Raw genomic sequence first — 27,151 nt, 5'->3', positions numbered from 1 at the left:
TTAATTTTGAAACAATGTCAACATGATTGACGGTCGGTAAATTTTTTGTTCTATTTCAAATCAATACACATATAAATACTTTTTTTTTTTAATTTTGTAAAGTGATAATTATTATATATTTTTTTATTATTTAGTGCGAACGGTACGGGTAAAGCTAGTTGACATATATACCTTTGAAAGCATACACACGAAATATACTACGAATATTTAAATTGCACACAAACACACCCATATTGGTATAGATAGGCCAGGCCCATCACATATAGATCCGTTATTACTGACTGCGATTAGATTTCAGCTTATCTCGTATTTGTCGCAGCCCTCTGATGTAATTACTGATTGCCTTTTTTATTTATCCATAATTTATAATCGTCCCACGCATCTACAATACCAATGATTACTTATCTATTTATTTCGTAAAATGTATTTTATCTTGTTGTTTGCTCTATTAACCAATTACGAAATTTTTTACTATTTCGAAACGATCGGGTATTTAGAAATAAACAACACGAGAATTATTATTATATAGTTTATTCGATACAAAATTGAATAAAAAGTTTACAAAAATATATTTAAGGCACTTGGATAATGTAATAAAAATATGGCGAACCTAAAAAATTACTTTCTAAATCAGATCTAAAGCGATTCTTAAAATAAAATGGTATTTAATATACAATCAATGTGTTTGGCACTTGCGAGAATTAAAAAAGGTGTAAATTGTATTATTTAAAAACTCGTTTAAGTACAAATGATAAATGTGTTTCATTTCTTTTTTGAATGATCAAATACAAAAAACAAATACAATATAAAATTGCAAGTCATAATTTTGATAACATCACAGTTTGTTAAAACAAACCAAAAAAAAAACAACCCATTTTTGATACAATGAAAACAAACACTTTTTTGGAAGATTTACAGTGGAATTCAATAATGGAAGGTTTTCAGTAGCGGATCGAATTAAGTCAACTTAATTTTTACATGTAAGTATTCAAATACGTTAGCAAGCTATTATATGTGTATTGTAATTCGTTCTATCACTTCTACATAATCGTTTACCAATTTATCGACCTAAATAATATCGATAAGTAACGAGCAAGTCAAGATAATATAACATTAAGCTACTTGATATAACAGTTTACGAAATATTATATTTAATATGGTCACATTTTAATCCTGGGCAGACTGTAATGAATTTCTGTCAGAAATCTAACGGGCATTGAAATGTAATAATAAAACTATGAGATGAGAATCTATCCATAGCTGAGTAATATATCTACCCTTTTGTAGGGTAGGTAGTACGATATATTTCTCAGCTTCATCTTCATCAAGATATTTCCTTGTGATTTAATATCTTCGACTGTATTCTATTTACATTCAAGATCAAACAAAACAGATGCGTCTAGTAAAACGCTTGCATATTAGTCATTCGGTTTCAAATTAGAACTTTTCAAACAGAAATTTATTACAATAATCGATCAATCTTAAGCAAACTTGTTTGAAAACAATGTATACAGCGTGTTTTTCAACTTTTTCAAAGTTTCTTCATGTGTTTCTATTTCAATGTTTATTACTAAGATAAAGCACTGGAGATAGTATTATTTATGATTATTGGTAATAGAAAATTAGTAACAACTGTGGAAAATTTTTGTGCTTACTAGAGATAATTTTAAAAGATAACATACGTGTTATTAAACTGGCGTCCTTCCGTTTAGGGTCATATATGGAAGCATACCGTAGCCTACATAATACGTGGAAAAAATGAAGCAGTTGTAAGTAAAATAGACACGTTAGAGAAAAAAATGATGAGAAGATATGGGTTAAGTGGCTATAAATAAATATCATATAATATAAACACACGATCGTCTGTTTCTATGGTAAGCAACTTAGTGCTTCTTTTTTTTTATGTCACTTGCTCGCTTGCACAGTGCTTGTGTATAAGTAGGTAACAGCCGACTGTTATAGCCAAATATATTTTTTGATAAATATACATAGAAACAATACATATATAAATACTAATATTACACCCAGACTTGGCGAGAATTGAACCCGCAACCCGCAGAACGCAGACCTACTACAAACTGCGCCAACGGGCTGGTAAAAATAGCCGACTTCGGTCATTGACACGACATTAACGTACATACGTCGGTAATTTTATACGTAATAATTATTTAATAAGTAATTTTATTACATTTATTAAAACGTTAGAGCAAGTAGGTTGCGTGTTTAGGTTATAATTTCGATTCTGATATCGCAGTTAATTGGAAGGACCCCAGTTTAATATAACACCTTGTATAATATAAATTTAATAGACACTTGTAATAATTCTTAGAATAATAATTAAATTATTAAATACGTTTATTTATGTTCTTAATAACCTAAACATTTAAATATCAAGGACGGACAAAGAAGACAAAGAAATTAAAGCGCATCAAATTATTCGATATTTTTATAATTAACACAATTATTGCTTCGACTTTTTTCTCTTACAAACTAGTCATATGAAATTTGTAAAATTGAATAATGTGTACGATATTATTTTTAATATATTTGTTTTTACTTATTATATAAAAATTAAAAAAAATTACATTCATACATATGTAGTCATTATAAATAGTAAGATTTTTTATATAAATAAATTATAAACGTGAGTATCCTTATAAATATCTTGGTTCCAGTCTATATTAAATTAAAAAAATAATTTTGTTTTGTGTTAATTTTTTTATCATGGTAATATTTTTTTTAAACAGTCTTTCCTAATCTCATTACACAGATCACTGGACTTGACGAAGAAAGAAGGCACGTGGTGACTGACTAAAATTAACTTAATACAAAACACAAATCTTAATTAATATATTTATAAAATAAACTGGTTTGTGAAATGTTTAAGTAGTTTGTTCTACCGTTCTATAATGACATTGTATTAAAAAATTACGACATCAATTTTCAACCACCAGACTTTTGACAGTTATTTAAAAAAAAAATAACTTTCATCCCTGTGACACTAGCCGCGAATTTTTATTATTTCCCTTTATTCGAGCGTTCAAATAAATTAATATAATCAAGTTTTAAGCCATATTTTCATATTTTTTATGATAATTACGGTACTACTATGCTACATCACTATTGGTAGAACAAATATTGGATGTCATGGTTGTACTGTATGTAAAGATTTTTCTTTTGTTATGATTCCGAATAAACGATAAACGAAATAGATAACCTCCAAATCGCTTCAACTTTTGCTACAATCGTGCTGTTCTTGAAATAATACTAATAAAAACTATCAAAATTTTACAACTAATTCGATTATTTTGAACAAGGCTTTGTAATATTGTCTATAAATAATTTATATTTATATGGACTGAGCGTCGACTTCTTCGCCATAGTCCAAATCGTCATAAGAAAGATCATCGTCTATAGCAGGGTTGTCGCCCTCTGTCGTCCCTTTACCCCCAGGACACGCAAGGCATCTGAAAATCAAAATGACATTTATTAATAAGTATCTATAACATACACACACGGTTGTCCGTTCCTAAGGTTAGCTAGCTATCCTAATATTATTGAGAAAAGTAGCACATTTCAATTTTTATAAAGCATTTGAAATAGTGATTTATATTACATCATATTTTCACAACCAGTATTAATGTTTATGCAGAAACAACACTTCACTTCCAGTTTCACATTTTAAGCAATATAATAAATTATTTTGTTAAGTCACAATTTAATTATATCACAGTAAGTTTTATCAGTTTAATAAAACATTTTTAACAAACTCCGCAAATACGTTTAATTTATACTTTTAACCTGATGTTTCTTAATAATTATATAAATATATATAAATTTATTGTACAAGTAACCTGTCGTAGTATTAAATCATTTTTTTACTAACTGGCAGCACCTGTGTGACACTTGATACTCTTACACCGATCTTTATGATAACTAATTAATTATACCTATATATGTATATGATTATGTGACCTTGTGTCGCGCAGGTGCGTCGCTAGTAAATATTTACTATGTATATGAAATCAAATATATTTTAATTTATAATAACAACAAGTAAAACATATGTAAAAATACATTTCAATGTTACTGTGTGTATACTTATAGTATTTATTATATATTTATTTACTTTTGTAGCGATATAATGTTTGCTCGCTAGCGAAAAAAACCGACTTCAATCAGACCGACAAGTAATACATACATTGGTAGACGAAAAAATAGTCGAGTAAATACGTGTTATTAAAGATTATTAAAATAGTAGTCATAAGATCTCGATCAAATTGAAATGAGACTACAAGACAAGCATTAGCTTTCGATTAAAATAAGAATCGTCCAAATCGGTATACTCAGCGAAAAGTTACGCGGTATATTACAACGTAGGTCACCAAAAATTATTCATGTAAATACACATTATAAGATACATATAACTGGAAAAGTGCTTCATCATTTCAGCTTATTGCAGTCCACTGCTGGACATAGGTCTCCACAAGCTCGCGCCAAATATGGCGCGAACTCATGTGTGTTGCTCATAGTCACCACGCTGGGCAGGCGGGTTGGTAACCGCGGGGTTGGCTTTGTCGCACCGAAGACGCTGCTGCCCGTCTTACAGTCAACAGTTAGAGGGTTATCCCGCCATTTTTTTTGAAGTCGGTTAACATTTTAAACATTTTGACTTTGAAAAATTCAAACAAGATAATGATTTCATTTATCTCTCTAAATTTTCAATCAATGTATAATAAGATCATCCAATAATGTAATAATGGGCAAATAACACCGCACGACCTTAAATACTGCTACTTTTAGATAGATTTCATTGAATCTATTTCAGTCTTTGTTTATAATGTGGTCGTAACGTAAAATCGTACCTGCTTTCATTAATACCGTAGTACAGACATTTATCGCCGACGCACTCGCAACAACCGTCGTGGAACCATCTAGAAATTAAATTAAAATATTAAATGAAAACACGAATATTTCATACAAAATTTAAAAAATAAATAAAAAAGATATAATATAATAATTTACTAAGGCGGTCGAATCGTTAGAACCTTAAAGTCGCCTAAACAACCTTAATCATACAAATCAAAAACGCCAAACATTAAAATTTACAAATACAGTGCAAAGTTGAAACTTCGCTCAAGGTGACTTATAAGATCCAATGCTTATGAAAATATTTATACACTCAGCGGCACGGAATCTTGGCCAAACTCATAACATGCGATAACAAATTTTTAAGTGTGTCTAACTTTTTTCTTACTGTATAAGTGGGTAGAAATAATGTTTACGTTATTCCTAAGAGGATATTTAACTGAGTTGAAGGACATTTTGGTTTGGATTCTGAAGTTTAGTTGAATCGTGTCATTTATCTGACGAACTCTACGTTTTGAATTGTGTTGTGAAATTTGCGAGTGTTAAGTTGTCGAAGTGCTTTGGTTTTATTGTGATAAATAAACATCTAAAGGCGCCTAAGAATCCATAAAAATGCCTTTGTCACCAAGTCAGATAGCACAAGCAGTGGCATTACTCGAACAAGGGAAAACCCATCGTGAAGTGGCTACTACCCTTAATGTACCGCGTTCTTCGATCCAATACGCACCAAAACGGTAGCAAGAGACTAGCCTCGGCACACGCAGATCAGGTAGTGGTGGTTTACGTTGGACGTCAGCTCATGACGACCGTTTTATTGTGTTAGAGATTTTAAGAAATCGCTTCCTTATTGCTGTCGAGATCCAGCAGCGGTTTCAAATCTCCAGGAACGTAAATGTTAGTGAGCGTACGGTGAGAAGATGTATAGAGGAAGTTAATTAAGGGCAAGAAGACTAGCCCGTGGCCAATAGCTTTTCCCACAGCATAAAGCACCTCGACTTCAATTTGCCCCCGAACATGCTAACGGTCTCATGAGAAAAGGGCAAAGGTTTTGTTAACGGATAAGTGCAGGATTGCTTTAAATGCATCTGATGGTCGACAACGTGTGTGGAGAAGGAAAGTTGAATGATATCTGGCGATTAGTAGCACTCCAACAGTGAGTTTTGGTAGAGGCTCTATAATGGTATGGGGTGGCGTTAGTTCTGATGCATGTACAGAATTGATCATCGTCAATAAAGCTCTAACTGCAACACGATACGTCGAGGATATCCTTCAAGAACATGTTTTACCCTTTGGAGGGTTAATTGGATATGAACAATTCATTTTAATGCATGATAATGCACATCCACACGTCGCTCAAATCGTAAATGAGTACCTTCAAGAGGTTGGTATTCAAAAATTGCAGTGGCCAGCTCGCAGCCCCGACTTAAATCCAATAGAGCATATTTGGGATAAGCTAAAAAAGACAATTAAAACAGCATCGAACCCACCACAAACTCTTAACCAGCTTCAAGATGCTGCATTGATTGCCTGGCGCGACTTGTCGCAACAAAACATCAAAAATGTCATCCAAAGCATGCCAGACCGAATGCAGGCGGTCATAAGGGCTAGAGAAAGAAACACGCGATATTAAAAAGCTCACCAAAGTTCAAACAGTTCAAACAGTTTTTATTACTAGTGCTCAAAACTGCAGTGTTTAATTTTGTGTAAATGTGATTTTGCGCTTAAACTTCATTATAAACGAAAAAAAAACATTATTTATGTTTAATTACGTATTAAAGACGTTAATTGGATGAACAACGATCAAAATTGGCTTAAATTTGCAGTGTAAACTGAAAAAAATTAAAGTTATCACAAATTTTATACTTGGCCAAGTTTCCGTGCCGGTGAGTGTAGTATGCTAAATTATACATACGTATAAGTGAAACTAAATATATGTAATGTAAGCGCAAAAAATTCTTTTAATAGGAAAGTCACAAAATATTCTCCTTACCAAAGAGACTGAAAAATCATGAAATTCATTTGACGTAATTAATTATTCATTTTATTACATATACTAGTGGTAGCCTAGTGGTCAAAATTCGACCATAATTAATTTAAATAATATTTATGCGTGTGTGTGTGTCAAATACACGGTATTTCATTTTTATGCAAAATTAAAAAAAAATTAGCATTCTGCACTCCTTCTCTATATAAACAAGTATGCGAAATTTCATACTCCTCTGTCTGCACAATTCTCGTAAAAAAAAATAATAATAATATAACGACAATTTTACCTGAAGCTATTAGATCCCATTGATCTACAAGATGCTCTGCATTTATCGCAGGACATGCATTGTGACATGTAGGCAACCGTACAGTTGAATGTTACAATATCGCGGCTTACTGGTTCTGACTCTTGCTCTACACTCTCTATAAGTAAGAAATTATATTCTGAGTTAAAATACTTGCATAAGAAAACTTAAAGATTAGGAATATAATGTGACACTGACAAGCTGTGGTAAAAAATTTGATGGAAAGACTAACTTTTTGCATCAGATTAAACCTATCAAATCTGATGGGTAAACAATCTGATCAACCTAATGAGTTCTTTGCATCAGATTTAAGATGATTATATCATACAGAACAACCCAAAACAAATTATTATGCAGTTTTTTTTTACAGTTCCATATCCTTTGAAGGATATTAACTGACACCTATTACTAAGAATCAGATATCTGTTCTATCAGTTTGTCATAGAGCTTTTTCTTGGAATTGTAACAGGTAGTCACTTAAAATTTACACATTAAACCCAATATCTGTTACAAAGTATATAAGTAGTATGTTATAAAAGTAATAAAAAAAGCTATGAGAGGTCTTCATATAATCATTACAGCCTATACAGTCCACTGCTGGACATAGGCCTCCACAAGTTTACGCCAAAAATAACGTGAACTCATGTGTTTTGCCCATAGTCACCACGCTGGGCAGGCGGGTTGGTGACCGCAGGGCTGGTTTTGTCGCACCGAAGACGCTGCTGCCCGTCTTCGGCCTGTGTATTTCAAAGCCAGCAGTTGGATGGTTATCCTGCCATCAGTCGGCTTCTTATGTTCCAAGATATAAATAACAAACATATAGCTATTTTAATTCAATAGCAAGTCATATTTGTTTTAATAGTTAATATTGATATCAGATGGTACCAATCTTTGTATATAGTTTGCTAAATTGGATTACAAAAATAAATAATTACTTTTTTATTATTTGGTTTATGTGGTTATTGTGGTGGTGTGGTATTATGTATTTATTAATAATCACATATAAAACAGAACCACAATTATTCACTTTTTAATTTATTTACACACATTGATACATTTAATAACTCTCATTAAACTTCAACATAAAATTATTTAGATTTTATTAAGTGAAACAAATAAATAAAAAATTCTCTCAATGGATAAAAATTTCTCATTCCTAATGATAATAGTAAAATGTAAATTTACGATAAGTCATTAAAGGATCTCAATGACACTGCAATTACAAAGAGACACAGGTAGAAAATTCCAACTAAATGAGTCATCTTGAAATAAGATCTCTCATCTCTGTGGGGTTTTGTATCAAGAAAGCCAGGTGTTGTTTATAAATTGCAAATTCTATTAATATACTTTAGAATAGTTCAGTTTATATTTTCTGATAAAAAATTACTGATATTTAAATTTCTTTATTCAAGTTGGCTTCAAAAGCACTTTTGACTTGTTATTTCACAAATTACATATAATTATGTTACTCCCTTCTAAATAATTTATAATTAGTGGTAAGCTACAACCAATTTGAAACATAGATTCTGCTGAGATTAATCGACAAGAAACTCAGCATTTAAATATTGAACATCAAATTTGTTCAATTTAGGATACATTTTTTTTTATTTACTTACGTAAGTGATACACCAGTTGTCTTTCAGGAGTGGGTCTATAAGCAGATAAGTCTATATCCACAGGATATGTTATAGATAGCCATCTTTGTTGTGGATCGGGGTCACTAGTCAAGGCGGTGAATAGTCCCGGAACATTATCGGGTAATTCTTCTACGTAGGAGGACTTTGAAAGTTCTGTCTGTGTGTCATTTGGCTTGGGGCACATATCTAAAAATAAATAAAACTATAATTAATAAAAAGTAATACTATATTATTTACAACAATGTTTGTGTCTAAGACTTTAAAAGCATGTGTTGTTTTCAACTTTCCATAGTTTAACTTGTAAAAATTAAAACACAATTTAAAATATTGGTAATTATGTACAATCCTTATGACTTATTAAAAAAAATGACTTAAAAAAAACACTAGGGGTAGGGCAGACCAAGACCACTTGGACAGTGGGGTGCTCCGATTCGGTTTTGGGTATTTTTCGAATTTCTATACCTATATTCTAGCACGCAATTTACTAATTTCATTAGAATATTATGTCTGATGCGTTATTTTGTTTAAAAGTGTCTATTTGTCAGTGGTTAAAGGTCAGTCCGTATCGTATTTTGATCTTGCAGTAAAGATCGTTTTTACGTAAATTCGTTCGAAAATAACGCGTGATAGTCGCAGTACGGAGCATGAGTACTTACCGCAGCACCGGAATTAATGTAGAGTCAGAAATAACAAAAATTTAACCTCCGATAAAAAAAATCTACCTGTATTGTACATCATTGCCAAAATATAAAATACCTTTTAAAATAAAATACTTCAATATATTAAAATCAGATATTTTGCTTAGAATGTGCTTATAACACTACTGCTAAATTATAATTTTGTTTAACTTTAAATAAAACATTTTAAAATCAATGGATTGACAATCCTAACATTACTCAATTATAATTTTAATATTTACGAAAGTTTATCATGCTGTTACGTCCATGAAATAAACTCACCAACACAACTGCAACATTCGCTGTACAAATAACTGAGGCAGTTGAAACAATCCTTGCAGCAGGAACAATCCTTTAAATCACATTTGCATGATTGTGTAAGCATACACTTTGAAACGACACTTGCACAAATAGCTTCATTGCAGGCGTAAATAATAGAGAAGACGCTTATAAATGCTAATACGAAAATGAGTTTTTTAGACATTTTTCTATAGTTTTTGTATATACAACTAATTTTTTTATATACTGTTTGAATTAAAAGAATTTAAATTTTATCTTTTCGATAATAATTATTTGTTCGGATAAAGTTTTAAAACAAAACACTTAGATCATTGTAAATTGTTTAAATGCACAACAACACAGTAACAGGACGTTATTACTCGATTAATCAGTAATGACAAGTGACAGATCAAGCGATTGAGACATTGAGCAAACGGCCAAACATGGAGTATAGAGAAACGGCCAAACGCATCGTTTACGTCAAGGAATATAGTACTCACTCTCTCTCTACCGACGTTTACGTGAGCGACAACTTATTGAATGAAATTATGAAATTAAAATTTTGCGGGAGTCGCCTTCGTAAACAAACGTCATTCAAAGGTTAAACAATTATTAAAGATGCTTTTACGCGAAATTTTGTAGCTGTACTCTTCAGGTTGTATAATAGTTACATACATAATTAATAAATAAACTTATCAAAATAATGCGAATGCGATACGTACATTTTAAAATGAGTTACCAAAATAATTAGGATTTTTTTTAAAATCAGTTCACAGATAAACTGTTTATTATATTATTTTAATTATAAAAATTATAGGCAAATTTTTTAAATATTATGTATGTAACACTTTAATGACACTTTAATAATACACTTTATTGTACACCAGAACTGAAATATTATAACAAATCAAATTGATTTTAACAAAGGAAGAGGAGTGAAAGCAAGTTTTAAGAAGTAAGCTATCCTCAGAACGAAGATTCGTTCATGAAGCCATGTTGCTTTAGATATGCAGGTGCAACAGGATTAAATAGAATAGAGTTGTTAATAGTTTGATATGATATGATAGAGTTGTTAGTGTTAGTAGTTGTTATTAGTTGTTGTTGTTGTTGTTAGTAGGTTGAGAATATGCGTATTCCTGTAAAAGTGAATTGGCAGCCATTTGAGTTTTTTACGGAATACACAGATATGGTCATATTTAAGAAGTCCAAATACGAATATCGTACACATAAATTCTGGATGCGCCCAAGTTTATTAATCTGATCCTCAGTAATGTCAATATAACATGTATCTTATGATAATACTGTCAAACCTGACGGAGTTGGACTTAAAGCTAATAGACCAGGAGGACCATGCTATCGTCATTTCATTAAAGCTGAAAATTTCTCAGTGGACGCTCCTAACATCGATAGGAGCAATGGCAAATACGAAGTTTAACTCATGGTTACTTTGGCAGATACTACGTATCAAATTCGTACAAATGCCTTTGATATTGCTTCAACCTGTGTTGGGAGCATGCGCTGATACACTTTCAGCTTTTATAAAATGAGGAAGGTCTGGCCCTCTTGGACTTTTGGGTTTAGTTTTGGTATCGGGAATTCGGGAGTTGTTAAGGTTAAAAGTTGATTTTTTGTCAAGGATTTAGTCACATTATTAATGGTGACAAATGAGAAAAATGAAGATTCAACTCATTAAAATCTAAATTTTGAGAGCGATTTCCTGATGTGCTTTGCCAACTCCAAATGATTTTAGAAAATTCCAGCCTTTACTAGGATCTTCTTCTTCGATGACAGATTTATAGATGTGACATCGTTGTGCATCTAAACTAATAGGGTATTACAAAACGATTCCGAGCCTTAATTAGCTCTCTCTACTATGTAGTTTCATTGCTATTCAATCTATAGCGGGTCTTTGCGCAAACCCTTTTCTCGTGTAATTTTCTAATTTTAGAAGTGATCAGTGGACCTGGGTGATGCCATATCCTTACAGGTCAAATAAGTGCGTGTACATCATAAAGTGGAGACAGCAGAGAGTTAAAAACAGCCACTTAGTCGTTGATTGTTTCTCCATGCAAACACCTGACCAATCGATTTTCGCTGCATCATTCTGGAGTCTATCTAAATCTATTTCACTAAAACTTCGCTGCAGAATAATTATTGATTGAAGTTTAGAGGTTTTGATTTTATACGATAAATACAACTAATGGTGAAAAGAAAACACATCAGCAGATAATTGCCCGTGTTTTTCAACATGGTCAACGAATGAAACAAAAATTAGATCTTACAAAGAAGGAACATAAATAGGGAAAGCATGAGTAGCATGTAAAGGTAAAATATAAAGATTTGATGCATTAATAAGAGTTTTAAGACGGGAAGACTGGTGATCGTTTTTAAGCAGGCAGGTGCTAAAATCACCCATGATTACTTTATGACTATACAAGGAGTTAAATTTTGAAGTAACGATTCCAACGAAGTAAAGTAATCTACAGTAAGGTATGTGCTATAAAAACACCAAGTAGGAGTTTTGTATGTGAATAAATTATCTCCACAAAAAATACTCTGCTCCATCGGTCTGAGGTTGCCAACTGTCAATGATATTAAAAGGGATATGAGAGCGGAGATATATTGCAACCCCTCCCCCACCCGATCCGTCGATGTCCGATCAATGCGGTTGTTACGGATCAGGTGGAATCCCGGTTATGAAAAGGAAGTTGAGGGCAAACAAGACTTGAGCTAAGACTCTGCGGTCTCTCGCGGTGACTAGACACACTAACACCTGTGTCTATTACACCGACGACAAGGACGACGCAATTGGCCACTTCGTCAGAAGGGTGGTGGAGGCTAACCATAGGCAAATTCTCGAGCACAGCCTCAAAATGACGATCCATAATAGGGATGCGAATGTTATTGAGGATGTGCTCGCGAAACTGGCGGCGGGCGCTGTTTTAGAAAAATGAGAGTGGCCGTCGACAATGCGGTAAATTAACAATGTAGAGGTCACACAATGTAAAGTATAAAGCATGTAGTGTGTTATAAAATTAATGGAGCATGTAGAATAAAAAAAAACCATAGTCGTAAATAATTATCCTAATTATTAACCTACATAAATATATATGTATAACTATAATATGTAATAAATAAACTTTAGTTCGTAATTTGAAGCATGCAATGTTGAAAATAATACGCCTCAACGCTTGAAAATTAAAATGTAAATAAAAAAGGCATGGGCACTCAAGAGCCTATGGATGTTGAAATTTAAATTAAAAAAAAAGACTCTGAGACTAGGATACCATTAATATTTCCATTACTGAGAAAACTGATGACTGATACAAATCTGAATAATGAACAGGAATACTTTGTACATTTATGTGTTTCATTCATTCATTACAGCCTATACAGTCCACTGCTGGACATAGGCCTCCACAAGTTGACGCCAAAAATAACGTGAACTCATGTGTTTTGCCCATAGTCACCACGCTGGGCAGGCGGGTTGGTAACCGCAGTACTGGCTTTGTCGCACCGAAGACGCTGCTGCCCGTCTTCGGCCTGTGTATTTCAAAGCCAGCAGTTGGATGGTTATCCCGCCATCGATCGGCTTCTTAAGTTCCAAGGTGGTTGTGGAACATTGTTATCCCTTAGTCGCCTCTTACGACACCCACGGGAAGAGAGGGGGTGGCTAAATTCTTTAGTGCCGTAGCCACACAGCACACATTTATGTGTACTAAATATAAATTCTTAGAGGTACTCTCAAAACGGGAGTCTGACATGTCGCTTAAAGATAGATTGTAAATGATAACTATCAACACCGCTTAAATCATCGGAAGCAGATGATAGCGATAAAAAAGCATCACTATCGTTGATAAAAGATATTTACAAATATATATTACAGGGATGAAAAGGGTATATAAATAAATAAATAAAATAACCAAATAAAAATATTTATGTACTGTTATAGATAGTATTTGCTCCTTTTCGCACACCACGCATCCATATTCCACTGACTCAATCATTTCTCAGGCATTTTTAAACTCAAAGCCGTCAGTCCCATGCATCCACTCATCAGTCTCGATCCAAATCTTCACACCCGATGGCTTCTAGCCAATCACGTATTTTATTGTATACAAGATGACCTGATGAACTTTGTATCACCTACATTATTATATTTGTCAAAAATATTGATAAAAAAATAATAATTAAAAATAAACAAAAAACCCGCCTGCGTGAAGAACAACTAATAGAAAATCAACTGAAAAAGCTGGAACAAGATAAAAATTCAATATGCACACAAAGTCAGCGAAATAAATAGAAACAATATCAAACATTTTGTGCTGTACATTTAAAATATATTAATACGGTAGTCCTTCGAAACTTTATGCAACGTCGTACATAACATGCAGTCGGAGACATGCACAAAGAGAGAATGATTTGACTTATCCTTTAATTTCATGCCTCCGACTGCATATTATCTACGACGTTGCATAAAGTTGCGAAGAACTACCGTATTAATATATTTTAAATGAACAGCACAAAATGTTTGATATTGTTTCTATTTATTTCGCTGACTTTGTGTGCATATTGAATTTTTATCTTGTTCCAGCTTTTTCAGTTGATTTTCTATTAGTTGTTCTTCACGCAGGCGGGTTTTTTGTTTATTTTTAATTATTATTTTATTTATGTCTTTTTAGTCAGACAAATTGCGTAATCGGTTCAATTTATTAAAACAGTTTACATCATGTGGTTGATTAAGTAATTTTTTAGGGTCAAGAGAACTGATAGCAAGCCCGGAGAAAGATCTCACTCTGCTCAAAGCAACGTAAGCCTGAGCTTTAGCAAATAGGTGACTGCTTAAGTCAACAACTATTAGTTTTAATATAATGAAATTATTATTAAAATTATTTGTTTGTATTTGGTATTATGTATTTGTTATTGATTTTATTAATGTAATTGTAAATTGGTGTGACATTTATTAATTTTTATTTGTAATTTTAATTGTATGTTTTTTTTAACCATTGTATTTTATTAGAAAGGCTACACCCCGAAGTTGATCGTCGCCTAGGAGGCGAGTTTGGCATGGCATCGGCGTGGGAAAGAGCAAAGTCCACATTTTTTAAACTTTAATATTGTATTTCTTTATTAGTATTACGGTAATAATAATCATGATATACATTTTTAAAATCCTTGTATTGTGCCCTTCAATTTGATACCCATATTGTAGTATTAGAGAAAAAAAAATTTTTTTCATTAACTACAATGGCTTCGCGCAGCCGCCATGTTTGATTTTTTTTTAATGCCACCTATCTAAGAACACTTGGGCAGCTAAGACGAACCTAATGATACCTCAATTATGTAAATCCGTTCAGTGGTTCTGGAAATATGAGGTAGTAAAGAATATTACATACAAATATACATACATACAAGATACGCGCGAAAAACATAACCCTTCCTTGGCAGTCGGGTAAAAATAAAGTTTTTCTGAATGCACCAATAAATATTTAACAACCAAGCCATGATTTTTTTGACAAAAGACATTGATGTTTTACAGCTAGAAACATTTTGTATTGGAAAATTATATTGTCGATTTTAGTATTTTCTTTTACTTAGTTCTACTCCTTTCTTCTACTTTCTCTTACTTACTCCTAATAGTACGTATGGCCTAAATAGTAATAATTAAAATGTAATTGTTATAACTCACTAATAATCAATATATTATTCGTCAAATCACTATACTGGCAACATTTAGTAAATGAAATATTATGACAAGGAATACTAATGATGAACGAATGACCTTATTGACCTAATTCTATTTACTAATATACTCCTTGAATTAGAGGTACTATGTAGTTTAATGCACATAACAGCACAGCGTATAAAAAGTTTTACCAAAATTAGTTTTTCTTCATATAAGTATAACATGTTAGAGTAGAAAGCGAGGGAAATGCCTGACATACGTGTAGTTACATCTATATAGGGCCATCCATAAATTATGTTACGTCACACCTTAAGGGGTAGGAGGTAGGAGTCAACGAAGTGTGACATTGTGCGATTTCATACGCATGATGAAATGGTGTTGATTTTATTGAAAAAATAACTTAAATGGAACTAAAAATAATGTCGAAACTGATGTTTTAATTTACTAAATAATAATTAAAAAAGGCGTCAAATTGCAAAATATTTGACGTCACACTAAGAATAAGTAAGTAAGGAATGGGTCTCATAAATATGACCAACTGTGACAAGGACAGGTAGGGGTAAAAAACATCGTGAAATTCACGTAAACGTAATTTATGTATTGGATGGCTCCCTTTAATATTTTTTTCTGTTTTTGATAATTAAACATGCTTACAATTCACAACTTGAGAATTAATATTTACATATACATAGTTACGGTATAAATCATGTCCGCGTGGAATGATAACAAGAATGCAGCTGGCAGTATTTCCCCTTTGAATCACATTTATATGCCGATTCTTTGAGCAAAAATGCACCAGCCTAGACTATTTTAATTGAGATAAATAACGACAAGTAATAACAACGTAGACAGACGAAAAAAAGTCTGAATAAGTAGAAAGCCTCTAAACCCATCAAGCAATTTAAAAAAGTAGGTACTCGTCAGATCTCTCACCACGTCTCGATTGAAAAATAATCATCAAAATCGGTACACTCAGTAAAAAGTTATGAGGTAAGTAACACACATAAAAAATACAGTCGAATGAAGAACTTCGCCCTTTTTAAGGCGATTAAAAAGGACGATTACTCATTAAAAAAAAATAGTGAATTAAATGCAATAAGGAAAGTATCTTTATAAAATACTAGCTACTCGGGACTTGTTTATGCTGAACACAAGATTCACCCCATGTGGAATCACAATGATCTTTTGTAAAAAATTGTATTTGCTCGCAAACGAAAAAAAAACCGACTTCAATTATATCGACGAGTAATACAACGTAGATCGACGAAAAAATAGTCAAGTAACTGCGCGTTATCAAAGATTACTCAAAAAGTAGTTATCAGATCTCAATAAAATTTATATGTGACCACATGACAAACATCAGCTTTCGATTAAATTAAAAATTATTAAAATCGGTACACCCAGTAAAAAGTTATTGCGGATTTTCAAGAATTTCCCTCGATTTCTCTGGGATCCCATCATCAGATCCTGGTTTTCTTATCATGGTACCAAACCAGGGATATCCTCTTTCCAACAAAAAAAGAATTATCAAAATCGGTACACCCAGTAAAAAGTTATTGCGGATTTTCAAGAATTTCCATCAATTTCTCTGGGATCCCATCATCAGATCCTGGTTTCCTTATCATGGTACTAAACTTGGGATATCTCCTTTCCAACAAAAAAAGAATTATCAAAATCGGTATATCTAGTAGAAAATTATGTGGTATAATACAACGTAGGTCGACGAAAAAAGCGTCAAGTAAAAACGCATTATTAGATATAGCTAGAAAAGTAGTTGTTAGATCTCAAATAAATTTAAATGGGACCAATTGGCACACACCACCTTTCGATTAAAAGAAAATTTGTCGAAATCGCTCCACCCAGTCAAAAGTTCTGATGTAACATACATTAAAAAAAAAAATACAGTCGAATTGAGAACCTCCTCCTTTTTTGGAAGTCGGTTAAAAATACATTATGCCCACATCTTGGAGTGCAAACCTTTCTTAAAACGACTTCAAAAAAGGAGGAGATTCTCAATTCGATTATATGTATTTTTTTTTGTTTGAGTTACTTCTACTAGTTTTATTAGGTGTATCGATTTTGATGATTCTTTCTGATTCGAAGGTTCTTGTGTGGTCTCATTTAAATCTGAGCGAGATCGGAAGAGCAGTTTTTAAGTTATTCCAAATAGTGTGTTGTCATATACTTGTCGATGAAAGTCTTTTTTTATATATTTGAGAATAACATATTGTGTAAATGTATCTAGATTAGGACAAATCAACCATATATGTATTTAATTCCGACAAAATATAAAAAAAGTTTTGCGATATAATATTGATAGATACAAACTGTTCAACTGTTGATAAGGAAAATAAATTAAAAAATAAATAAATTGTGAAAAAACAACTTGGTACAAAATACTCAGAGTTACAACTTAAAAATATAAAATACCATGTTTTGACGCCACACACATATAACTATTTAAAATTTATGCGAGATAGATGCAAATGTTACAGGTATTTGATTAAAAATCTATACATATAATAAAGTGGTAAGAAACTCAAAACTGTACATTGAATATTTTTTTAAAAGAATACTTGGGGTGTGATCGACAACGATACCGAAGCCAAAAATATTGTAGAATTTTTGTCTGTTTGTATGTCCGTGATAAACACAAAAAGTACTACATGGATTTACTTCAAATTTGGTACGAATATTATTAAGAAGTCGGATCAACATATAGGCTACATATTATCACGCTATCACCTACGGGGCTGTGTTGTGTGACTACGGCACTAAAGAATTTAGCCACCCCCTCTCTTCCCGTGGGTGTCGTAAGAGGCGACTAAGGGATAACAAGGTTCCACAACCGTCTTGGAATTTAAGAAGCCGACCGATGGCGGGATAACCATCCAACTGCTGGCTTTGAAATACACAGGCCGAAGACGGGCAGCAGCGTCTTTGGTGCGACAAAGCCAGTACTGCGGTCACCAACCCGCCTGCCCAGCGTGTTGACTATGGGCAAAACACATGAGTTCACGTTATTTTTGGCGTAAACTTGTGGAGGCCTATGTCCAGCAGTGGACTGTATAGGCTGTAATGATGATGATGATGATGATCACCTACGGGGAACGAGCAGTGAACCTTTATTTCTTCAACGCATTCTGTAACAACGTGTAATCCAACGACGCATATTTGAATGTTGTTGTTATTATGTTAATAACCATGCTATAAGCTAGCTTCATATCATACTATAAATAAAGACATTCTGTAGTATATTTAGTATTAGCATTGCACCCGTGCGAAGCCGGGGCGGGTCGCTAGTAATAAATAATTAATTAGCATAGTACCTAAACAGTTTTAAATTAGTAGTTATCTGCATCGGTAATTATGACGCGTTTAAAAATATGCAAGATTAAATATTTTGCTACTGTACTTAAAAACAATTTTTAATATTTTAGATATGGTTATCAAGCAGATAATATGTATGTTATATTATGAGGTAACTATAGGAAGCAGTGTTATTTCCTCGAAAAGTGTACACATAACATGGTAAGCGATTTATAATATTAACTTTGATTTCGAAATTTTACAATATTATATAATGTATATAAATAAAAATGAATGTTACTAAGCGTTTAACTCGAGAATGGCTCGAACAATTCGGCTAATTTATTTTTTTGTATGTTACTTAACGCTCACGAAAGGTTATAATACTTAAAAAAATATATTTAAAAAGTTTATTATACATATTTATAAATAAAAATCTATTATATATACTTATAGTGACTTTCTAATTAATTTTAAAATACATACTAATCATTTATTTTGTTTAAATATTTATTAAATAGTTATAGACACTAAATATATAATTATATATATAAAAATTTGTATAAATACTGTTTAAAAAATTTTTGCCTTACAAAACAACAAAAATGACAAAAAGTATAAATAAATAAAAAATGTTAAAAATGTAATAATTTCGATAATATTACTATTTTAAGACACCGTGTTGGCGCAACGGTACAGCCATGGATTGTACCTGTTGCGCTGGCGGTTGCGGGTTCGATCCCCGCACATGACAAACATTTGTATTGGCCATACAGGTGTTTGCCGTGGTCTGGGTGTCTGTGCAGTCCTTGTGGGTCTCCCCACCGTGCCTCGGAGAGCACGTTAAGCCGTCGGTCCCGGTTGTTATCATGTACACCTGATAGCGATCGTTACTCATAGTAGGGAATATATCCGCCAACCCGCATTGGAGCAACGTGGTGAATTAAACTCTGATTCTTCTCCTACATGGGGAAACAGGCCTATGCCCAGTAGTGGGATATTACATGCTGAAGCGTACTTTTTAATAGTATTATATATTGGATACAATATTTTATGACAAAAGTATATACGTGACCATTAATAACTCTCATAGAAAAAATTATAAATCATATAAATATTTTTACTGCAGAATACAGTGTTCCGACACTAAAGCCAGATAATTTTTTCTTCTTAGTGCTGTTTCTTTAGTCTTGTAAAATTTACATTTTACAGGGGAAACTGACGTTAATATTTAGTATACTAGCGTATGTGACGCTTGTCACTGCGTATAAGAATCCCTATTATGCGCCAGGAAGGTCAGTAAATGTGCACCTTTTCGAATGGAAATGGGATGATATTGCTTTAGAATGCGAAAGGTTTCTAGGACCTCGGGGATTCGGAGGAATTCAAGTGAGTTATAAATTTTCATTAACTACTTGGTACTTAGCAAAGTCTATTCTGTGATTTTCTTTTATACTGTAAAGGTAGCACCTATGGCATAAAGTACGCCTGATGATAAGCAGATACCGCAGTCTATAGATGCCTGCGATACGTGGTACATTGCAATCGCTTTGCTAACCTTAGACCCGACCCTCTCAAGGAGGTTACCTTATTACTACAGAATCAAACCTAAGAGCAGTATTATCAAGCTGTGATCTACTGCTGGACTGCACCAAATTTCTAGCAAATATATTTTCGCTTTACTCTAACCGAATTAATATTCAAATTTAAGATATTTAAAAACCTTAAGCAACATCGTTTTAGTTGTAACACAAAATTTTAATATAGTTTGTAAAACGTAGATATCCCCACCTAATGAGAACGTGATAATAAGAGCAAATAATAGGCCATGGTGGGAACGGTATCAGCCCATCTCCTATAAACTTGTTACCCGATCTGGAAATGAGAGACAATTTGCAGACATGGTACGGCGATGCAACGCTGCAGGAGTGAGGTTGGTAATTTACTTTTCAGCCTAGAGCCAGGGAAATTACGAGACAAAGTCTGAGCCAGCGCTGCATACCTATGGAAAAAATCTCATAAGCTTCATGAAAACATGGACAAATGCAGACCAAATTCTCATAGAGTACTTAGCTTCTCATAAATAATAATCGTTTTTTGTTTTATGAGATTTTTTCATTAAAAAAAAAAACATCTTACTCAAAACTGTCCCAAATTTAATGCATGTTACTTTCGATCTATTGCACGCATGTTATACGGCATCAAATTAACTATAATGTATTCAGCAAACAAATAAATACGAATCTAATCTTATAAGGATCTACGTGGACGCTGTCATTAACCACATGACAGGCGAACCTCCGGAGAATGTGGGTACTGGAGGTAGCACGGCGGCGTTCAGAGATTGGCACTACCCTGCCGTTCCTTACAATAGAGAGCATTTCAACTGGCCGCATTGTGGCATCGACGGGTCTGATTATCAACATAATGCGTGGCGGGTACGTCCTGTTTGGATAATGCTCCATATTTTTTGAAAATGTTAATCTCTTGTTGCAACTTGATGAAAGATAAAATTAAGAGGTAAAAGTCCAATGTCAAATTACAGGTACGAAACTGTGAGCTAGTTGGTTTGAAGGATTTGGACCAAAGTAATGAGCATGTCAGACAAATGATCGTTAACTTTATGAATAATCTTATCGATCTTGGTGTGGCTGGTTTTAGGTTTGTATAGTTTTCGTTGTTTTTAGTAGAACATTTTCCTTCAAAATACTTCTAAAGAATCTCCACATTATTGATTAGTTTTCCAATGTCAGTATATAAAAACATTAGATATTGGTACCCAAATAATATAATTTAAGTACGTTATTTGTAGAATCGATGCTGCTAAACACATGTGGCCAAGAGACTTAAGAGTAATCTACGACAGACTCCATAACTTGAATCCTTCTCACGGATTTCCACAAAACGCCCGTCCATACATTTACCAAGAAGTTATCGACTATGGTGGTGAAGCGGTCAGCAGAGACGAATACACACCACTTGGGGCTGTGACAGAGTTTAAAGTTGGGTTAGAACTTAGCAACGCCTTTCGAGGAAATAATGCTTTAAGGTGGCTGTCTAGTTGGGGACCCGATTGGGGCCTGCTAAGATCTGGAGATTCCCTAACGTTTGTTGATAACCATGATAATGAAAGGGGTCATGGAGGAGGTGGTGGAATTTTGACTTACAAAGAGCCTAGACCGTATAAGGGAGCTATAGCTTTTCTACTTGCACATCCATATGGTGAACCTCAAATCATGAGTAGTTTCAGTTTCTGGGATTCCGAAGTAGGACCGCCTATGGACAGTAATCAAAATATTATATCACCCTCCATTAATTCCGTAAGTTATCTCTAGATATGATATCTCTACGCTTTGTTATTTTAGAATGTCATCGAAGGTTACTTTTGTTACTTGAGTATATATATCTGATCTGAGAATTTCATATATTATCTGATATTGTAAATATCTTTAAAAATTTCTTTAAAAACTTCTTAAAACTTCGAAAAGGAAGAGTTCTTTTTTAATTAAGTATACTTATTTTACTATTAAGTATATTCACTTTTTTGGTTTATTACGTAGAGTCCTCGCAAATCGTGAATTTCTATTGATAATTCGTTTTTAATAGGTAGGCATCGGCCAAATAAATATTGTGCAAAAATTTCACCATTAAAATATATATAAGAATTATTTCTTAAATTAAATAATGAATGAATAATTTATTTGCATTGAAATCGAAATTCTGAAAATATTTTTAATTATTTTCATCAAAAAATCCTAGTGTAACTGTAATAAAAGATTGCGATCTTCGACCTACCAATGTGATCTTCTATTCATTATCCCATTCACGTCTATAAATTCAAACTTAAAGTGACTGATAATCGTTCAAATTAACTAAAATAGCCAAATAATTGTGTCTGTTCTCGAAAAAGAAAGACCGACTTCAAATACGCGTTATTAGGGATAGGGTTATAGGGATATCTAGATTAAATTTAAATGGGACCACATGATAAGTACTGACTTCCAAATACAAAATACAATCAGTATTAATTGTTAGGTAACATTAAAAAATTACAATCGAATTGTGAACCACCTCCTTTTTTGAAGTCGGTTAAAATAATCAGCTTGCTTCATTAAACAACAAATGTTTCAGGACGGTACATGTGGTAACGGTTGGGTATGCCAACACAGGTGGAGACAAATATATGGAATGGTCGCCTTCCGCAACGTGGCCGGTAACACGGGAGTTAATAACTGGTGGGACAACGGTAACAACCAGATCGCCTTCTGCCGAGGAAATAACGCATTTATTGCATTTAACGGAGATAATTGGGATCTGAACCAGACTTTACAGGTAAGGCCTTTTATAAATATTATTGTATATACTTTTTCCTGCTGTGTGGCTACCGTACCAAAGAATGGTGGGTGGGTGTCGTAAGAGGCGACTAAGGGATAACAAGGTTCCACTACCACCTTGGAACCTATAAAGCCGACCGATGGCGGGATAACCCTACGAAGACGAATACGAAGACGGGCAGCAGCGTCTTAGGTGCGACAAAAGCCAACCCTGTGGTCACCAGCCTGCCTGCCCAGCGTGGTGACTATGGGCAACACACATGAGCTTGCGGAGGCCTATGTCCAGCAGTGGACTGCAATAGGCTGAAATGATGATGATGATGATGATACTTTTTCCTCTCTAAGTTACCTACGAAGGAGTGACTAGGGTTTGGAAGACAAAAATAATTAACATTATTATAAACTCACATTAGTCTTCTTTCCATATATAGTAAGTTTTTTTAAGTTTTAATAGTATTATACCATAGCAGTAGTTTACTATTAGTAGTAGTAGAAATAATTGTGTTTGCTCGTAAACGAAAAAAAAACCGACTTCAATTACATCGACGAGTAATACAACGTAGATTGACGAAAAAATACTCAAGCAACTACGCGTTTTGTTTTCTAATGTTTACGCTAATTTTACTCATTTAATGAAACAACTTTTTTCGGATTTTATCGCGGTTTATTATTAACTTTTGATTCCCGACGTTTCGGATACTTTACAGCAACCATGGTCACGGGAGGACTGACAGTCAAAGACAGACAAAAAAAAAGTTGTTTCATTAAACAACTGCGCGTTATCAAAGATTACTCAAAAAGTAGTTATCAGATCTCAATGAAATTTATATGTGACCGCATGACAAACATCAGCTTTCGATTAAATTAAAAATTATTAAAATCGGTACACCCAGTAAAAAGTAATTGCGGATTTTCAAAAGTTTTCCTCAATTTCTCTGGGATTCCATCATCAGATCCTGGTTTCCTTATCATGGAACTAAACTAGGGATATCTCCTTTCCAACAAAAAAAGAATTATCAAAATCGGTACACCCAGTAAAAAGTTATTGCGGATTTTCAAGAATTTCCATCAATTTCTCTGGGATCTCATCATCAGATCCTGGTTTCCTTATCATGATACCAAACTAGGGATATCTCCTTTCCAACAAAAAAAGAATTATCAAAATCGGTACATCCAGTAGAAAGTTATGCGGTATAATACAACGTAGGTCGACGAAAAAAAGCTTCAAGTAAAAACGCATTATTAGATATAGCTCGAAAAGTAGTTGTTAGATCTCAAATAAATTTAAATGGGACCAATTGGCACACACCACCTTTCGATTAAAAGAAAATTTGTCGAAATCGCTCCACCCAGTCAAAAGTTCTGACGTAACATACATAAAAACTAACTGAGGTAGGGCACAGCAGGAATTTCCTGTTCAAAATATGGAGCAGCCCGACTGGGGTAGTACCTCGACCTTACAGAAGATCACAGCAAAATAATACTGTTTTCAAGCAGTATTGTGTTCCTGTTGGTGAGTAAGGTGACCAGAGCTTCTGGGGGGATTGGGGATTGGGTCGGCAACGCGCTTGCGATGCTTCTGGTGTTGCAGGCGTCTATAAGCTACGGTAATCGCTTACCATCAGGTGAGCCGTACGCGTGTTTGCCGACCTAGTGACATAAAAAAAAAATACAGTCGAATTGAGAACCTCCTTCTTTTTTGGAAGTCGGTTAAAAAACGAGAAATTTCTATTTTTCAAAGTTCGATGTATTACAATTTGAGGAGAGTTCATAAGCGTTGGATCATAATTACAAGATGTGGCGAGATATAAAAAGTTTTCGACTCATAATAACATTTTATTTTACAATATAATAGTTGTAAAAGGCTGCCTCTTGACAAAACACAAATATTCAACAGATAATAATGTTTTCCATTAGGCATGGACAGTGATAATTTTTATTATTTACGTTAACTGCAAGATTCTTCTGAATAAAATCCTCATTCCATATCTATGTACCTATATGAGATGTCAAAATTATTCTTTTTTCAGACCTGCCTGCCAGCTGGTAGATACTGTGACGTCATATCAGGCGAGAAAGTAAACAACTCCTGTCGCGGGAAAACCGTCACAGTTGGGAATGACGGTCGAGCTCATATATTGGTCGGCGCTATAGATTATGACATGATGCTCGCGATACACATAGGAACTGAGGTGATCTTTCTCAATTAAACAATGTTATCTAAACGATTCTAAATCATTCATAAATTATACTTAGTGCATAGTCTCGTTAGAACAATCAATGCTTGGCCAATAATAATAGCATAAAATGCTTTTAAGTTGAGAAATAATCAGTTGAGTAAAGAGGATATTATTTCGATGAATTTTAAATTATGAAAAATAGGTAGATGTTCTATATGCATGTTTCTTTCCCTCAACCCCATTGCGTCAGAAAATCGTCGTGCGAGTGTTTAGACAATACAACCACTTGCTTCTAGCATTTTAATATTTTTTTAATTTTATAAACTTTTGCTAAAATTCTCGAGGTAAAGTTAGAGTTTTATTTGTTTTAATTTAATGTGTGATATTCAAGTCGACGTTACGATTTTTATAGGTTTAAATTTTGTGAAGACTTTTTTAATTTATATAAATCATTCATTTTTTTTTCAGAGCCGTTTGTAAAATATAATAAAAAAGTGCATCAAGATACCTCAAGCAATTCCGAAAGACTTTACTAAAATATTATAGTCCTAACTACTATGATAATGTTTTGTGATATTTACGAAGTTACTGTAATAAATTTTTGTAACGTTTTCCTCTAGTTTTTTTTTTTCTTCGTTTTTCATTTTATCCATACAAGTATTTGCCAGATGCAAGTATCGAATCTGCGACCGCTATCATTGACATCAATCATTATAAGACTGCAGCGCAACAGCGATTCACAATTTATTAACATTACTAATTAAACATATATTAACACATTATTACAAATATTCAAATGTTTTCAAGCCACAAGAATTAAAAAAGATAATATATATATATCAATGTTTTTACGTATAATATTTATTTAAGCTGACATTTCATCAAAGATTAATGATGGCGTTAAGGAATATTTTCTCGAAGCAATTCCATTAGTATCTATATAATTTTAATTAATCATTAGTGAAATAGATAAAGTAAAATCTTCAGTTCACAATTACAAAATGATAATTATGGCGATAAGATAAACCCCCAAGCCATTGTGGAATATTGTAGTAAATAAAAACCCACCATAAGCGTTATAATAGTTTTGATTTATTTATTTATTCATTTATTAACTTACACTTTATTGTACACCAAACAAGAAATAAAATAAACAAGCAAAATTAACAATAATTAGTAGAAAAATGGTCAAAAGGCGACCTTATTGCTTAAAAGCAATCTCTTTCAGGCAACCTTAGGGTCAATGAGATGATATATTGAAGGTGTGGGACTGTAGGTGTATCTACAGTTTACTGTTATAGAAAATAATGTGAAACGACTCAATAACGAGACATACTTACATATATAGATTGATTCAGCCTGTAACATCCCACTGCTAGGTATACGCTTCTTTCTCCATGCAGGGGAAAGGTCGAGGGTTAGTGGATATACTCTATAACTATCAAATCAGACGTCTATGATAATAACTGTGACCGACAGCTTTGCGTTCTTTCCTAAGCACAGTGGGGAGACCCACATGGACATATACCTGGACCGAAAATAAATATTAGAGAAATACAAATATCCATTGCGATAATCCGAGTGATCCCATTGAATCGATACCAGTGGCGCTTTTATTGGCGTCACTACGCCATGGCGGTTAATTATTTAGATATAATTATTAGATATAATGTACCTTGAAGAGCACGTTTTGATGTCGGTCCCGGTTGTTATCATAGATAACTTATTGGGTGTTCGTTACTCATAATATATAATATGGTGGAAATGAATATGGGAAACGTGGTGGATTAAACTCCGATCCTGCAGCCGAGTCCGATGCCTGCCCAGCAGTGGGATTTAAAAAGCTGAATTAGTCAATTATCCACAGTCAATAATATAACTGATCACTG

The 27,151-nt window shown here is 33.3% G+C and overlaps 1 protein-coding gene across 1 annotated transcript; it reads left to right on the top strand.

Annotated features, from left to right (window-relative positions):
• Nucleotides 1-6,046: 6,046 nt before the first annotated feature.
• Nucleotides 6,047-25,866, top strand: LOC123661389 (alpha-amylase 2-like). The gene is made up of 10 exons (XM_045596353.1): nucleotides 6,047-6,463; nucleotides 9,798-9,899; nucleotides 19,961-20,137; nucleotides 20,530-20,681; nucleotides 21,006-21,186; nucleotides 21,294-21,409; nucleotides 21,561-22,068; nucleotides 22,880-23,080; nucleotides 25,113-25,274; nucleotides 25,731-25,866. Exons 1-10 carry the CDS (start codon nucleotides 6,047-6,049, stop codon nucleotides 25,740-25,742), a joined length of 2,028 nt encoding a protein of 675 aa, XP_045452309.1. The 3' UTR covers nucleotides 25,743-25,866.
• The last annotated feature ends 1,285 nt before the right edge of the window (nucleotides 25,867-27,151 follow it).

This window comes from Melitaea cinxia, chromosome 17 (genome assembly GCF_905220565.1).
Source record: "Melitaea cinxia chromosome 17, ilMelCinx1.1, whole genome shotgun sequence".
Taxonomy (NCBI): Eukaryota; Metazoa; Arthropoda; class Insecta; order Lepidoptera; family Nymphalidae; genus Melitaea; species Melitaea cinxia.
The sequence above is the reverse complement of the archived record's forward strand: the minus strand, read 5'-3'. Positions and strand labels throughout refer to the sequence as shown.